The 16,666-nt window shown below is 39.4% G+C and overlaps 1 protein-coding gene across 6 annotated transcripts in view; it reads left to right on the top strand.

Moving 5' to 3' along the window:
* The first annotated feature begins 274 nt into the window (after positions 1-274).
* Positions 275-16,666, top strand: part of CR2 (complement C3d receptor 2) — a 35,047-nt gene continuing 18,655 nt past the window's right edge. For 2 of the 6 annotated variants that reach the window (XM_059145278.1, XM_059145277.1), the window contains exons 1-11: positions 275-530; positions 7,757-7,936; positions 9,179-9,278; positions 9,704-9,789; positions 10,363-10,761; positions 11,716-11,892; positions 11,975-12,077; positions 12,735-12,820; positions 13,998-14,387; positions 15,803-15,991; positions 16,527-16,626. In XM_059145278.1, the coding sequence (XP_059001261.1) occupies positions 473-530; positions 7,757-7,936; positions 9,179-9,278; positions 9,704-9,789; positions 10,363-10,761; positions 11,716-11,892; positions 11,975-12,077; positions 12,735-12,820; positions 13,998-14,387; positions 15,803-15,991; positions 16,527-16,626 (1,868 nt within the window). In that variant the 5' untranslated portion in view covers positions 275-472. The remainder of the gene's footprint in view (positions 531-7,756; positions 7,937-9,178; positions 9,279-9,703; positions 9,790-10,362; positions 10,762-11,715; positions 11,893-11,974; positions 12,078-12,734; positions 12,821-13,997; positions 14,388-15,802; positions 15,992-16,526; positions 16,627-16,666) is intronic. The other 4 variants (XM_059145279.1, XM_059145281.1, XM_059145282.1 and 1 more) reach the window with 4 other exon arrangements.

The following is a 16,666-nucleotide window of genomic DNA, read 5'->3' as shown; positions in this document are numbered from 1 at the left end:
TAGGAGAGGGCATTATAGATTAGCAAGAGTGAGTACTATTTTGTGAAACTTGTTTCATTTCTCCAGAGAGACAAAAGTGGATGCAGGATATTGTTCGGTTAAAAAAAAAAAAAGAAAGAAAGAAAGAAAGAAAAGAAAAAAAAAAAAAAAAAAAGTTGGAAAGCCACAGCGCTGAGGGCTAGAGCCAGAGCCAAAGACCGGGTCACAGTCGCTCCGCCCCCCTGCCCCTGGCCCCTTCGCCCCCTCCCGCCCGCACCCCAGAGCCCGGGCCGGGCGGATCTAACACGCGCTGGCGTCCGGCCCCAGGCAACCTGCAGGTGTGCGCGCAAAGCTAGCACGTGGCGACAAACTCTATTTAAGGGCCCCCGTGCCCTAGCTTTCAGCTGTCTCCTGCTTCAGCCCTCCTCTCCCGGAGCTGTCCGAGGCTCGAGTGTCTCGCAACGCATCCTGCCGCTGGGGCTCCCGCCGGGGCATGGGCGCTGCGGGCCTGCTCTGCGTTTGCCTGGCTGTCATCGCACCGGGGGTTCTCGGTGAGCTGGGAGGGGCGGGTAGGGACACGTCTGGGGCAGGGACGGCCTCTCTGCGGCGGTGCAAAGCAGAGTGAATAAGCGAGAAGGTCCGATCAGTGCTGGATGCTTGACAGCCTTCCGCTCGCTTTGGGGGACCCCCAGGATCTCCTGGTGCTCCTTCTGGGGTTGGGGCCACTCTCTCTGCTCTGCATGGGCTCTCGGCTCCCGGGACCCAGCAGATGCTCATCGCTCTCTGCCTGAGGTCTGTAAGCGCTAACGCTGGCCAAGTAACCAGAACCTACCCGTGATGTGTGAAAGACCTCCCGCTGACTTCCCCAGTAAGAATAATGTCTGGTTCTGACGCGGGGTTTTCATGGTTTCTGAACTTTGATGTGTTGCTGGTAAAGACATTCTAAATGAGAAACACCTGCAGCTATTGAGAAAAGTTGGTAATGTGAATCAAAACTACAGTCATCTTCGTATTACTTATTCCTTTAATGGTAAGGGCTCCAGAAGGTCTCATTCAACCTGCAGGTGTGCGCACAAAGCTAGCTTTATTAACACCCCACCCTACCCCCCAAGTGACTTAATTTTACAGAAATATAGTAGTTTGTTAAGATTAGAGTCTCTTGGCTACATGTGGATCTGACTTTCTCATTATCTCCAGAATACAGCGAATTCCTAGTTAAGGTCTCTGCAGACCTCAATAACTGGGTGACTTTTGGCAAGTCTTATAGCTCCCTGACCCTCAGTTTCTTCTTCTGTAAAATGAAGCTAGTGGTAAACTGCACTACCACCTTCCTGAGCTGCCTTGAATATGACATGAAATTAGGCAAATGAAAGTTGGGTGTTACTTGTGACCACTAAGTATCAGTCCTAAGACTGGTAGAGACCCAATTTTCTGCAGCCGGCATTTAAGTATGATCATCCCAGCTTCTTAATTGTAGAGATACATTGGTTCGATTTCAACAGAAGCAAATTGTCTGCTCCCTGCATCCAAATTTCTCTTGGTCCTATTAGTTGAACATTTCCCCAGACTAGTAACTTTCTTTCTCTCTCCTATGTGTTAACTTCCTTTGAAAAAGTGTTATGTTCACAACTTTCCCTAACCCATCTGCATGGCACAGTTCCAGACCTGGCTTCTCATCAGTATTCCGTTCCTACTGGATATTATCAATTAAAAATCAGGTTCTTCACCAGCCCTGCCCAGTTCTTCATCCCCTCTCAGTACCAGTGTGAGCTGCCCTCTGGTCACTGAACTCCAAGACACTTAACGATCAGGTCTGCCTGTCAACTGTTCCAGCACATTAGCTGTCACATAGCTTCTGTCATTTGTCTTAGCATTCTTACACCAATATTCTAATTGTATTATGATTACCTGTGTCACTCTTTTTTTTTTAATTTTTTCAATTTATTTATTTTCAGAAAAACAGTATTCATTATTTTTTCACCACACCCAGTGCTCCATGCAATCCGTGCCCTCTATAATACCCACCACCTGGTACCCCAACCTCCCACACACCCCCGCCACTTCAAACCCCTCAGATTGTTTTACCTGTGTCACTCTTGATACTAGCCTTCAACTTGCCAATGGTGAAGACCAAAAGTTTAAAATATACTTTTTCATTATACTACTCCTTTACTTCCTACTGCCTGTGGGATTTAAAAAAAGAAAAAACTAAGTCTTCAGCCTTTCAAGCTTTTTGTAGTTGGATCCCATCTAAATATGGCCCCCCTCAACTCTCCACTGTTTCTAATCATGAATACACTGTTCATCTTCTTGCCTGACTATCCCCCATGGTCCTTTGCTCATGCTTTGCCCACACACCCCTCCTGACTATTGCTTCTATTATATACCCTCCCTAGACTATCCCTGGACTCTGGGCCAGTTCCTGACTTGAAGGATGCTTAACTAGCTCTTGAAGTACCTTTTACAAAATGTATTTATTTTTCTAGTTTTATTGAGGAATAATTGACATATTGCTGTGTAAGTTTAAGGTATATACCCGCGATGATTTCATTTACATATATGGTGAAATGGTCACCCCAGGAGTGGTGTGCGTCATCTCATTTAGATGCAATAAAAGGAAAAGAAAAAATTATTCTTGTAGTGAGAATCCTTCGAATCTATTCTCTTAATTTCCCTCCATATCATACAGCAGTATTTGCTCTAGTCTTCATGGTGAACATCATCTCCTTGTGCTCATTTATCTTATAACTAGAAATTTGTACCTTTTGATCACCTTCCTACAATTTGCCCTCCCACCATCACACCTCCAGCAGTCACAAACTGATCTCTTTCTTTATGAATTCGGTGTGGTTCTGGGTGTTCGGTTTGTTTGGTTGTTGTTTGTTTTTAGATACCACATATGGGTGAGATCGTACAATATTTGTCTTTCTGTGTGACATGTTTCACTTATCATAGTGCCTTCAAGGTGTATCCATGTTGTCATTTTTAATGGCTGAATAATATTCTATTATATATATACATACCACAACTTCTTTATCCTTTCCTCCACTGATGAACACTAAAGTGGTTTCCATGTCCTGTAAATAATGCTGCAAAGAACATGTGGGTACAGATCTCTTTTTGAGTTAATGTTCTCATTTCCTTTCAATATATTCCCAGAGGTGGAATTTCTGGATTATGTGGTGGTTCTATTTTTAATTTTTTGAGAAATTGAGATGCCTTTTAAAAAGCACCAAGTTCTTGGATTCTGTCTCATGCTTCAGAGATTCCCTCCTTTGGGGTGTGGCCCCGGGAAACAGTTTAACAAGTACTCTGGAAGATTCTGAAGCAACTTGTCTATAGGGTACACAGCTATGAGCAAAGTCATATAGGAAGCAAATTTTCTTCTTAGAGTTTTCCCACTTTTCTCCTTTTGTTTATTTGCATAAACCAATTCTAATTTCCTGCATTCTTAAATTTCACTCTTCCCTAGACTGATGTCATCCTACCCTAAGAAAACAAAATCATTAAATAGGAATTCCCTTATTTACCAGTTATCTACCTTCATCTGAGATCAGATCCTCTCTCCCCTGCTTAAAACCTGCCAACGGCTTCCCATCAAATTAGATGTGATTAGCTCTTTAACCTTGACTACAGGTCTCTGTCTCTCTCTGAAATTTTCTGTTCTCTCCCCTTACTCCCTCTGCTCCAGCCACACTGGTCTTCTTGCTGTTCATATTTGTTTAGACTACGGTTTCCGTTTATTGAAGTGCACTTCCTACATACCGTCTCTTGCCTGTCTCCTTTACTTTCAGGTCTCACCTCCCCTGCCCACCCTTCTCTGATTCATCGGAAGTAGTCTGAAACTTGGTCACACTCTATCACACAACCGTGTTCTATTTTCCACAGAGAACTTGTCCTCATATGAGACCTTCTTGTTCATTTTTTTACTTTGTTGTTTGTTCTCTCATTGGAATACAAGTTCATGAGAGCAAGGTCTTTATCTGACTTCTTGCCTGATGAATCCCTCAACACTAGCACATAATGAGGGGTTCTGTAACAATGGAAAAAAATGTATTTCCTCCCGACAACAGTCAACTCCTCCTTCTGAATTATGGTTGCATTCCATCCTGTCTTGCCTGTGCAAGGACTTGACTTCTGCAAATATCCCATCTTCTGTCACCCATTTGTACCTCTCTCTTGGATCATCCCTACCAGCAGTTAAATATGGTCCAGTGTATCCTTTATGGGACCAGGTCAGGGACTTCTCATGACCCCTTCTCTTCCTTCTCATCCCTCTTCTCAAAACTTCTCATCCACTGCTTGCTCACATTTCTTTACCTCCTTTACCCACCTCAGAGAGGCTTCTCTCCCCCACATTCTCCTAAAGCTACTATCAGCAAGGTTACTACTGACCTTCATGCTGGCATATCCAATGGTCATTTTTTCTCTCCTTATCTTCTCAGTCTTTTGACAAAAGCTTATTACTTCCTTTCTCTTAACACCATTTTCATTCTCATCATCCAAAACAGGGCTTCCTATTATTTGACTTCCTCTCCCCTCTGTTTTTTTTTTTTTTTTTTCCTCTGTAATTCTATGATTACTCTTGGTCTCTTTTGCCCTATCTGAAATGTTGTAAGGTGTTGGCGCTCAGCCCTGGGCCTGTTCTGCCTTTCTCCATACCTTCTTCCTAAGAGATCTCATCCAATCTCATGGTTTTAAATATTGTTTATATGTTTATATGTTTATATGACTCATTTATTATCTGTAGTCTTGAACTCCCTACTGAGTGGAAAGTTTGTACATCCAACTGCCCTCATGCATGTCCATGTGGGGGCCCAAAAGTGTGTTAAATATACCAACTCTAACATGGAATCAGTTCTGCACACACCTTAACACACACACACACACACACACACACACACACAATGGTGCTTTCCCATCTTTAGGACATGGTATTACCATCAGCCATGTAGCTCAAGTCACCATAAGTAACTTCGAAGATGTTACTAAATCCTGCCATTTTCTTATCCCTCTCCCCAATACAACAAAAAGTTTCTACTTCTAAAGATTTTTTTAGTTATGTATTTGACAGACAGAGATCACAAGTAGGCAGAGAGGAAGGCAGGCAGAGAGAGAAGGGGAAGCAGGCTCCCTGCTGAGCAGAGAACCCAATGCGGAGACCTATCCCAGATGCAGAGCTTGATCCCTGGATGCTAGGATCATAACCTGAGCTGAAGGCAGAGGCTTTAACCCCTTGAGCCATCCAGGCATCCCAAGTTTCTGCTTCTAAAATGTATTCCAAACTCATCCACTTCTCACTGTCTGCATTTGGTCCAAGCCTCATTTTTGTCTGAACTGTTATAATAGTCTCCAGACGTGCACTTTCTACTTCTAAAAAAAAAAATCTAGAGCATTCTTCACTCACTTGCCAGACTATTCTTTTTAAAAGGTAAATCAGGCCATGTGACTTTTCCACTTAGACTTCTTAATGTGGCCTAAGAAATCTAATATGATCCCTCCTGCTAGCTTTCTAACTTGGTCTCCCACCACTCCATTGGTATGATCACTACATTCCAGTCATACTTGCTTTCTGTCTATCCCTAAAGCATAGCAAACCCATCCCTGCTGTTAGGCTTCTGCCTAAAATGTTTTATTCAGTGCTGTACCTGATTGGCTGCCCTTCAGTCACAACTTAAATGTCTCCTCTTCATAGGCTTTCCTCAACCATAATAGCTGAAGTCCTATGTCTCCCTGCCCCCTACCCTTGGTGCATTACATTTTGACACATCACTCTGGTTATCTCCTTTACATAATATTTATTGGTATTTATCTGTCCCTGTCTCCCACTATAGGAATATAAATTCCATGAGGGTAAAAACATTGTTTCTAATGGTCACAGCATACTCCTATGTTTGGGACAGTACCTTGGTTAAAATGTGTAACTGTCTTTGAAAAAATGATCAAATAGCCAGGAAACCCAGTGGTAAGGCATTTGATTATAATTCTCATTCTCAATCATAATTTTTCTCCTATCTGCTTTTTGACCTTTCTGTTTTATTTTTATTACCTTGTATATTCTTTATTCATTTCAAATGGATTTCTGAGCCATTCCAAGTAAAGCCTCTTGAACCCCAAATAGAGTTAAATACATCCTGGTTCTCCAGAAACTGCTTTACTTAATCAATTTTTAACATGGTTTGAAAAATGCACATGTTAATGTCTTACCACTGTCTTCTATTTTAGACACAGTCAGGATCTACACTAATTTTTTCTTTTGATTGTAGAATGATGTGAAGAGGGTGCAGTGACCCTTAAGAAAAACTTTATTTCTTAATGGCTCATGGACTAACCTCCTTTTCTCTGATATGGAAGAGAACACGACTGTTGGAAATTCTTGTGACCTGGATTTTTGACAATTCATTACAAATAAAAACTATTGTCCCCCCCCAAAGAGAGAGTGTCAAGTCTTATTGGGGATAAGATTTTCCCATTATTTATCATCCAGAAAGTATAATTCTCATCTTGTGTCACCTCAGAAGATAACATTATGAAGTACCCTTCTGCTCTTGCTGCTTTTGGGTCTCCATTTCATCTTGGTCCCCATCATTGTTACTCACCATTACAGATTTAAATTGGTCTTCCTGCTTGTGGAGAAGTACTTGGTATTGTCCTTATTCACATTATGTAATTATAGATTAAATAATTTAACTAAGATGAATTGGCACAAGTAATGCCAGGGTCATGAAACTGGTCTTCTTTGAGATCAAACCTTTACTTTCCCTTTAGTCTTGCTGTTCTGTACAGGTATGTACTTGGAGACGTTTGCGGTGGTTAAGGAAGAAAACCAAAGGACTTGAGGCGAGAAATAGAAGAAGACCAGTGATACCTGGGTCCCAACAGTGATGGCTATTCTTAGGTCCTGTCCATGACTTCTCCAACAGAAGTGTCAGGCCACAGGAAGACTGAGTCTGGCTGCAACCTTGGGAGCTCTGTGTTGCAGTTGTTCATTTAGTTCATGTTTATTCTTTGACTTTCACCTGTACCTGTCTCAAACTTGTTTGAAAAAGAGATTTATAAATTTGCTATTCAAAGGTCCCTTTGCCCAGAAAAATGACTTTTCCAGGTACATCCTCAAATATATGGGTGTTACAGTTTCTTACTCATCTCCTAGTATAATATGATTCATTAATAGTAATAATAATATTATTAATCATAGGGAACTGTCTCAAATCGACTAGTTCCTTTTATCTAGTACCCATCAGAAATATTTACTATGCTCTCTTAGGGGAGTATATGATTCTACTAGATTAATGGAATAAAATAATGAAGAATAATGAAAATATTTTCATCTTGCTAGGACCAAAAGATTTAATGATTAACAGAGTAATGTGAATTCATTAAAATAACTTTAGAGGGTCATACATGTGCTGTGCTTAGGGGTCTCTAAGGTACTAGTTCCCCTGCTATCCCAGGAAGGTTTTTATTTATAAGGTTTTAGATTTTTGTAATGAACCTGTAAGAAGATGGAAAAACTCCAGAATCTTTGTGGAATTTTATAAAAAAGTATTTTCTCTAGTTCTTCCTCTAAGTCTGTCCTAAAAAGTCTTGGAACTTCTGAACTTCTACCTCTGTATATGCACCCATACTGCAAGATCCGTTGTTTGCCCCAGAAAATACTGCTGCATTTTAGGTTTACTTTCTAAAGATCAAAGTTGTCAGGGTAATGACAAAACAGCAGCAGAGTAGAAGTTTCAGTCTCTCCTAGTTTTGATATTCCTGTGGTCTTTGTCTCTAGGTCAGTGTAAGCCCCTGCCAAGGTATCATTTTGCTAAGCCTAAAGTTAAGAGTGATCAGTCTGAGTTTGCTGTTGGGACGTCTTGGGAATATGAATGTCTTCCTGGGTATATCAAGAGGTCATTCTTTATCACCTGCCTAAAGACCTCCAAGTGGTCAGATGCTCAGGATTTCTGTAAACGTGAGTAATCTGTAAAAAAGGCATCTTTGGGTTTATCAGCATATCTCTATGAGCTAATTTCAAGATAAAAGACCATCAAATTAGCAAATCATCTTAAATTAAGGGGGCTTCTGGGTTCTCCATGTTTCTTTTATTCATAAGAACTTTGGTTAATACTTTAAGATCCATAAATTCGTTCTATGGTCTCTATACTGTGTGAGAGTAAGATTAAAAGTTAGTATACAAAGAACACTGGTGTCATTTCATTCTTATCCATGCAATTCAAGAAATATTTTTCAGTAACTGCTATGTGTTAAGCATTAGGCTAGGTGATAGGGATGGGGATACACAAAAATTAGTCTCTGCCTTTGAGGAACTCCTATACCCGCTGTGAAGACTGGCTTTTAAATAAATGCTGTATCTGATGTAATTTCTTTTATTTGTAGAGAGAAAGTTCTATGAGACCATAGAGAAGTAAATAACAAAGGCCATCTTGGAGAATTAGGGAAATCTAGGCATTATGGGTGGAGGAGACAGCATATTCAAAAGCATAGAAGTACAAAAGAACAGGGAATCTTTGGAAAAAATAGTAATTCAGTGTGGTTGGAGTATAAGTTGCGTGGTGGGGAATAACAGTTAATTAAGTGGACTGATGCTTATTTGTAATGAGCCATGCATTTTTTCTTCTGATAAATAATGGTTAAGTCACTGCAAATTTTTAAATGCAGGAAGAGGCGTGGTCATGTTTGTACTTCTGAAATATATTATGTGCAGTGGTATAGAAGATGTAGGTTAGTCAATGATCCAATTAGAGATTTCAGCAATGACTAAATAGTTGATTTGGAGAGAGATTTCTGGAATCTAGTCACTAAAATTTGGTTACCACTTGAATGAAGAGCGGTGGGGAGAGGATTAGTTATAGAAAGGAAGTAATGACAATGAGGTTTTTTTAAGCCACAGACTTGGTAAATGATGCCATCAACTGACAGACTATAAAAAGGGGAAATAGAGATTGTAAACTATGATTGACCCTAATAATGTTTGCATCCATACTCGGAAATATAGAGTGTATGCTTTAAACAAATAGTGTTCTGAAGTTGATTGATCCTTTGGAAGATAGAAGTTTTGTAAATGTCAAAATTGGTTTTGATTAAGTGTAAGTAGGCTAGTTGGCAAGTCCAATCAGGTTGGTTTTAATATAAAACACAGAACATCCCCCAAATTCCAGTCCCAAATTCTGTTTTGTTTTGTTCTCCATTATAGGTAAATCATGTACAAGTCCTGGAGAACTCCTCCATGGCTCTGTCCTCATACCCACGGGTGTCATGCTTGGGTCAACAATTACATTTTCTTGTGATCAAGGGTGAGTTGGCAGGAGACATCTCCAGAATACATGAGTATTAGAACAGTGGTTTCAACAAGAAACTGTCAGTTCTTCAAAAGAAATCCAAGTAATTGCCACCTACCCTTAAAAATAGATAAGCAAAAACAGAATCACCATCCTGATCTAGAGATAACTCTTTAAGATTATCCACTTCTATAGATGAGAAAGAAATTTGGGCTATTCTTCTGATTTTAAGTCTCCAACCTTCCTGACCAGGAGCCAAATTTCATTTGGCTTTAGATTATTGAACTTTTTGTATGAGTCCTTACTTGTCATACATGATATTCTATCTTTTACTTGTCATATATGATATTCTATCCTTTGCCATTTCAGTAGAAAAAGAACTAAGCTTTCCTAAAATATCCATTTCGCTGGGAGGTTATCACTCATCTCTTTGTCTTTAGATATCGACTTTTTGGTGTTTCATCTGCTACATGTATTATCTCAGACAATACTGTAACCTGGGATAACGACATGCCTTTTTGTGAATGTGAGTAAGATGATTCCTTCATTGCACCCTATGTACCTCCTCTAGTACCCTTCTAGAAGGAAACTGGGCATCTACACATCAAAATGAGCACCCAGGAGAGTTATACTTGGTTTGGATCATTCTGGGCACAGAGCTGTGGTTTCTCTTCTACTGCATCTCCCAATCCCACCACACTTTCCTTTGACTACTGTTCTTTGATGATAAGTTATTTCATCGTGAATAAGTGCTTAAATCTAAAATATGTTATGAGATTACACACTGGCATCTTTATTCTATCCAAAATGTTTGGCCACCCTAGGTGTTTCCCACAACCGTTTTTCTGTACTTTGGGGTGAGGGGTGGGAGGAATGGTGATCAGATCATAGTTTCTTGACTTTTCATCAGGCCAGTCCATGAATCTTTCTACCTTGATACTTCCTATTCAGAATCATCTTTAAGATGAGGATACAGAATTTCAATAATCTGGGTTAATTGTTGGCTGAGTTGAAGTGTGGTTTGCAAGAGTGAAGACAAAATTCCCAGAAGGTATAACCTTTAAATGCCTTCTCTTTTTTCCCACCTACCCCTCAAAAGCTATACCTTGTGGGCCACCCCCAGCCATCTCCAATGGGGACTTTTACAGCAGCAGTAGAGAGGACTTTTTCTATGGAATGGTGGTGACTTATAAGTGCCACACTGGACCAAATGGAAAAAAGCTGTTTGACCTTGTGGGTCAGAAGTCAATATATTGTACCAGCAAAGACAATCGAGTTGGCATCTGGAGTGGCCCTGCCCCTCAGTGTATTCTTCCAGTCAAATGCCCAATTCCAGAAGTTGAAAATGGGATTATGGAATCTGGATTTGGACGTTCATTTTCTTTAAATGATGCTGTGATGTTTAGGTGTAAGCCTGGCTTTACCATGAAAGGCAGCCACATAGTATGGTGCCAATCAAACAGCAAATGGAATCCTCCACTGCCAAAGTGCTTTAAGGGTGAGTTGTGTTGAAATTTGAGGATCTAGAAACAAAAGGAAACTTTTAGAGAAATAGATGCATGGCACTTAATAGAAGATAAGGAGAAAGACAGTATAGGTAGTTGGGTCTGCTGATTAAAGAATTTTAAACTAAACTGTGAAAGTAATAACTAAATTTTGAAGAAGTAGGAGATTTACTATATTCTGGGACAGTACCAGATTTGCATTAATGTAGGGCAAATTAGAAGATGTTTGAAAGAAAGAAAGAAAGAAAGAAAGAGTGAACCAGTGAAGAGAGTTTTTTTTCCCCAAAATGCATATTTGATTCAGTTTTATTTAAACAAGAATAAAAAAACTCTCAATCCTATTGGAAATTGGCTGGTGTCAGAATTTGATTAAAAATATTGTAGACCTTATACATTCTCATATTGAAAAATGTGGCCTTTATGGAATAAGGCTAGAATTAAGACTGGGTCATTTCCCCATTCTCCCTCTCTATCCTACTCTTATTAAGAAATGTCTGACTTACTAAAAACCTGGCATCATTGGGAGGCCCTCCCACAAGACTCAAGAAATGTTATCAATCTAGTTTGGGGGCAGCAGGAAGAAAGAGGTACATTTTGATGGTGAAAATGTATTACAATATTTAGGTTCCCTTGGCTACAATATGAATGAGAGAATATCCAAGACCTTTTTTAGTTAAATGGAATGGAAATTGATGAGTGGGTGTCATGTTTCCCAGCATAGATCAAGATAGGGAAAGCAGAGAGTTTCATGGTTCATCATATCTAAAAAAGTAACACCTTAGTCCCATTTTACCTCCACCCCAGCCAAAGGAGTCTCTGCCCTACACTTAGACGTGTTGGCATAACCACCTTCATCCCACCTCTGCCTACCTCAACTTGGCTTATGTTGTAGAAGAGAAAGTTCTTATTTCAGAAATAAAAGACCTCTGGTCCTGTTCTCTTCTCAGGGTGTCTACCACCTCCACATATCAACCATGGTAGTTATAACATCTTGGATAAGGAATTCTTTCCAATTGGACAGGAAGTATCCTACAGCTGTGACCCTGGCTATACCCTTATTGGAAGTAACCCTATCCAGTGTACATCCTTGGGAGCCTGGAGCTATGCAGCCCCTGAATGTGAAGGTGCCTAAAACTTTATTCCATCTTAAGGAAACCGAACTGTTTCCTGACTCCTCATGTGCCAGCCTTGTCTCTTTTTTCCTAGCAAAATCATGCGATGCCATTCCAAACCAACTTCTCAATGGCCATGTGGTGACTCCTCCTAATCTCCAGCTTGGGGCAGTGGTTTCATTTGTTTGTGATAAGGGGTGAGTGTGAGGGGAGAGGGCCTGAACTGAGACCTACGACTCATAGCTAAGCATTGCAAACAATGATCTTTAAAGATAGCTAATTTTTTTTTCTCTTTATGATTTTTCCTCTTATTTTCTTTACCTTGTATGACTAATAATTCTAATATTAAGCAAATGTTATTGATTTTTGTCCAATGGTATGTATTGTGTATGGCCAGAGAGAGCTGGGAATTGTCCTTTCATCATATGAAAAAGCAAAATTGGGGGTCACAAAATTAAGGCTCCTATTATGAAGAAAAATGAGGGTTCAGTAAGAGGGGGTACTTTATGGTGTATCTTAGGTAACAAGGTCTTTGATGTTTTTGTCAGTAGGAACTGAGGTTTTTTCTTTCTAAATGGTCAAGAGTATTTTAACATTTAGATACCAAAGAGAAAAGGGAGAATTCAAAAAGATAATATTATCATTAGGATTTTTTTTGTTTGTTTCTTTTAACTTGGTCTGAAGTCATGACATAGCTGAGCTGATTCGCAAACTTTGACTTTTTCCTTAAGCCAGAGATGATTCAGAAAAACAATAGAGGCCATTAATACTGCATACTTGAGAGAAGTGATTAATTCCATGCAGCTGAAAATTTATTTGTTCTGGTGATGATTTGCTACCCCTTATTATTTAAGGTACCGATTAAGTGGCCAATCTTCTAGTCAGTGTGTCTCAGAAGGAATGAGAGTATTCTGGAATAATACATTTCCTGTCTGTGAACGTGAGTAGAAAACAAAAGTAATAAAGTACAGATCTTGTTCTCTGATTTTTGGTGTATTCCCATGCATAACATCTTATACATATGTGTACTTTGAATAGATGTATGCCAGTCTTCTCTATGATCTAGGATGCAGACCAAAACTCAATTCATTGAATTGACTATATATTGTATCAAGTATTCTATATATATAAAGATAAATGCTCTCAACATTCTCCCTACTGAAACTGAGTAGCACTGAGGTGCTGAAATGGTTTGGCTGTGTCTTCTTATGCCAGTTCCTCCACTGATGAGCAACTCGTGAAGCTCACTGGAAATCAACCAGATGTCCTGGATGTTGGAAGTTTTCCCTTTATTCTGAGACTCATTCAGGAAAGATGTGCATACATCAACACAGCTGTAGCAATATCCTTCATGTGTATTAGGACAAGTAAATAAAGGCTATGATGTCATTATCCAAAACCTCTGATCACTTCTTGTGGGCTTTTTCAAAGGGGTTCAACATCAAAGGGTAACAAAAGATCGGTAGAGAGGCTGCAGAATCTTCAGTAGTAAGACAAAATGCATTCTCACCACTTGTAGCCCCAGTTGTATGTTTGAAACAGGCATCGGATGGTTAGCATGTTCCAGTTATCATTCTTGTAATTTTCAGGTACTTTTATCTCACTGGATTTTCCTTGTAACCTTATGAACTAGCTTGGATTATACTATGGACAAAGAAATTGAGGCTTTGAGAGGGTAAGACTTGCCTAGTCACACAGCTATTAAATGACAGTGGGGATTTAAAACTAAGTCTATTAAAACCAAATTTCATTAGTGTATGGTGTTTCCCCACATGTGATTAACATATTATTAAGATTCTTCTTGTGTGCTCTTTGCCTTTTGTTTCACTATAAAAATTGATGAGACTCTAAACTATTGGATAAATTCTGTTTCATTGTTGCTGTTGGTCAGCATGGTGTTTATAGACCAGTTGATTTGTTTGCTGCAGATGGGAGAGAGAGGTAAGATCCTGAGAGGCTGGGGATAAGGACAGACGATGAGTAAGAAATAAATCATACAAATTTCTAAGTCTGTTTCTGAAAAAGTGACATGACCTATTTTTGGACCTTTCATCTAAATTTAAATCTTTTCATTGTCATAATTAGTATGACCACATATTGCCTTGTTTACTTTTCAGGGATTTCTTGTGGCCCTCCTCCTCCTATCACAAATGGTCGGAATAGTTATTCTTCTGGTCCCATATATCTTAACACTGTGGTAAGGTACTCTTGTGTAGGTGCCTTCCGCCTCATTGGAGAAAGAAGTCTTTTTTGTATAAGTAAAGACCAAGTGAAAGGAATCTGGGATAAAGCTGCTCCTGTATGTGAATTGTATAATAGAAATTCTTTCTGCTCTGAGCCCATAGTACCAGGAGGATACAGAGATAAAAAATCTAGACCACCATACAGACATGGTGATTCTGTGACATTTACCTGTAATACCAACTTCACCATGAAAGGAAACAAATCTGTTTGGTGCCAAGCAAATAAAACCTGGGGGCCAACACCACTGCCCACCTGTGAGAGTGGTAAGTAAAAACAAAACATAAAGCTAAGTGGGGAGGCTGGAACCTTGCATTTCTTTGCAGATCAAGTTTTTGTTTTGAAGGAAGAACAATGTAGATATGTGAATGGTGGGAGTGGAAAGGAGGGAAAAGGTGAAAATTATGGTTTCTTATTTTTACTTAGTCCTAGAAGGATGTGAATGTTCATTGAACAAACATCAGTAGAATAAAAAATAATGGGAAAATGTGATGGAACATACCTGATAATTGAATGGAATAAGTCTCACAAGGTTGGGGGTTGGAGTTGTTTGGGATGTGGCAATCAGATGGTTTTAAATTATATATCTGGGTTACTGCTAAATTGAGAAGAAATGTGGGATCTAATAGCAAAATACACCCAATGGATTTAAAGCTCATCTTTGAATAGTTGTTGGGCTATCCTGGCAGAAACAATGCCCTATTATCTGCAGCCTCTATGAATATTTTGTAAGGTGGTCCACTATTGTCCAAGTCACCTAGGAAGTCCTAGCATTTCAGGTCAATTAACATTGAAAATAGGAGCCACTCATTTTCATAAGAAAACCATTTTCTTTTCATTTGGTTTGGTTTATGTTGTTGTTGATACCTAAAACTGAATTTCAATTATTCAGTTGAATAATTGAATAATTATTGAGGGGCTGGCATGCATATATATACACATACACATAGATATGTGTGTGTATGTGTATATATATGCCAGGCAATATATATTTGACAAAATTAGCTGTTTTCTTAATAAAAAACAGTATTGATCAGTTCTAAATCAATTGACTTGAAAAGGCTGTCAAATCATTAGAAAAAATATGGATCTATCTATAAACATGTATATAATATTAGAGGTAGGGAAGGTCTTAAGAGAGTCACAAAATGGGGTGACCATGGAAAACAAGATTTATAAAGATTTAGATAGATCTGTATGTACTGACATGGAAAAATATAAACCGATTATTAAGCAAAGAAAAGGCATAGAGTAATATGTATTAAGTACATGTACATACACGCGCTATATGTGTATATATGTATCACATATAGGATCCCCAAAAGGTATATTACTAATGTCTGGCAGAATGACCCCCCAAATAGTAATATTCTACTTTTGGTGCAGAGAATAGACTATGAGTAGGAGGAGAGTATGGGTGAAGATGAGCTTTTTTTTGGTAATTGAAATTTTTTAAAAAGGCAAATGTAATTCATGTAGCTAAAAATGAAAATGTACAATTTGTTGTATAAAACATATACACTTAAGCCACACCTGTCTGATCTTTAAAAAGCTGAGTTGAAAATTAATGATGACTGGTTATCATAGATCATATGTCATATATTTGGATCTGTATAAGTCAAAACTAGATTGCGAAGGATGTATCATCTGATGGCCTTTTTCCTAATGTGTGTGCATGAAGATTTCCCTCAGGAGTGTCCACCGCTTCCTGCCATCTCCAATGGATCTCACACAGGGGAGGGGTTTGGCCCCTTTGCCCCAGGATTATCTGTGACTTATAGCTGTGAACCTGGTTACTTGCTTGTTGGAGAAAAGACCATTAGATGTTTGTCTTCAGGAAAGTGGAATGCTGTTATTCCCACATGTAAAGGTACCTACACTTATAACCGATTTTAAGAATTTGGACTCTTGGGGCACTTGGGTGGCTAGTGGGTTAAGCCTCTGCCTTCAGCTCAGGTCATGATCTCAGGGTCTTAGGATCGAGCCCCACATCAGGCTCTCTGCTTGGCTCTCTGCTCTGTGCCTGCCTCTCTGCCTACTTGTGATCTCACTCTTTATCTGTGTGTCAAATAAATAAATAAAATCTTAAAAAAAAAAAAAAAAAAGGATTTGGACTTTTCTGGGGCACCTGAAGAGGTAAGCTCCAGACTCAGCGAGGTAAGCCCCAGACTCTTGATTTCAGCTCCAGTCATGATCTCAGTGTTGTGAGATTGAGCCCTAAGTTTGTTTCCATGCTGATTGTGGAGCCTTCTCAAGATTCTCTCTCTCTCCCTCTTGACTCTTCCCCCCCAAGTCATGTGCATGCTCTCTCTCAAATAAATAAATAAATAAATAAATTTTAAAAACAGAATCTGGGCTATTCTGTTATTTGCCACACTTTGCTCATCTTTGACTTATTTCCTTAGAGGCAGAGTGTGAACCCCCAGGACCATTTCTCAATGGACGGATAAAGAGCCCTCCAAGTCTTCGGGTCGGTGCAACTGTGAACTTTGACTGTAATGAAGGGTGAGTTTTAGGAGGGCCTTGGAGATTTAGTTCATCTGGT

This window comes from Mustela lutreola, chromosome 14, assembly GCF_030435805.1.
Source record: "Mustela lutreola isolate mMusLut2 chromosome 14, mMusLut2.pri, whole genome shotgun sequence".
Classification (NCBI taxonomy): domain Eukaryota; kingdom Metazoa; phylum Chordata; class Mammalia; order Carnivora; family Mustelidae; genus Mustela; species Mustela lutreola.
The sequence above is the reverse complement of the archived record's forward strand: the minus strand, read 5'-3'. Positions and strand labels throughout refer to the sequence as shown.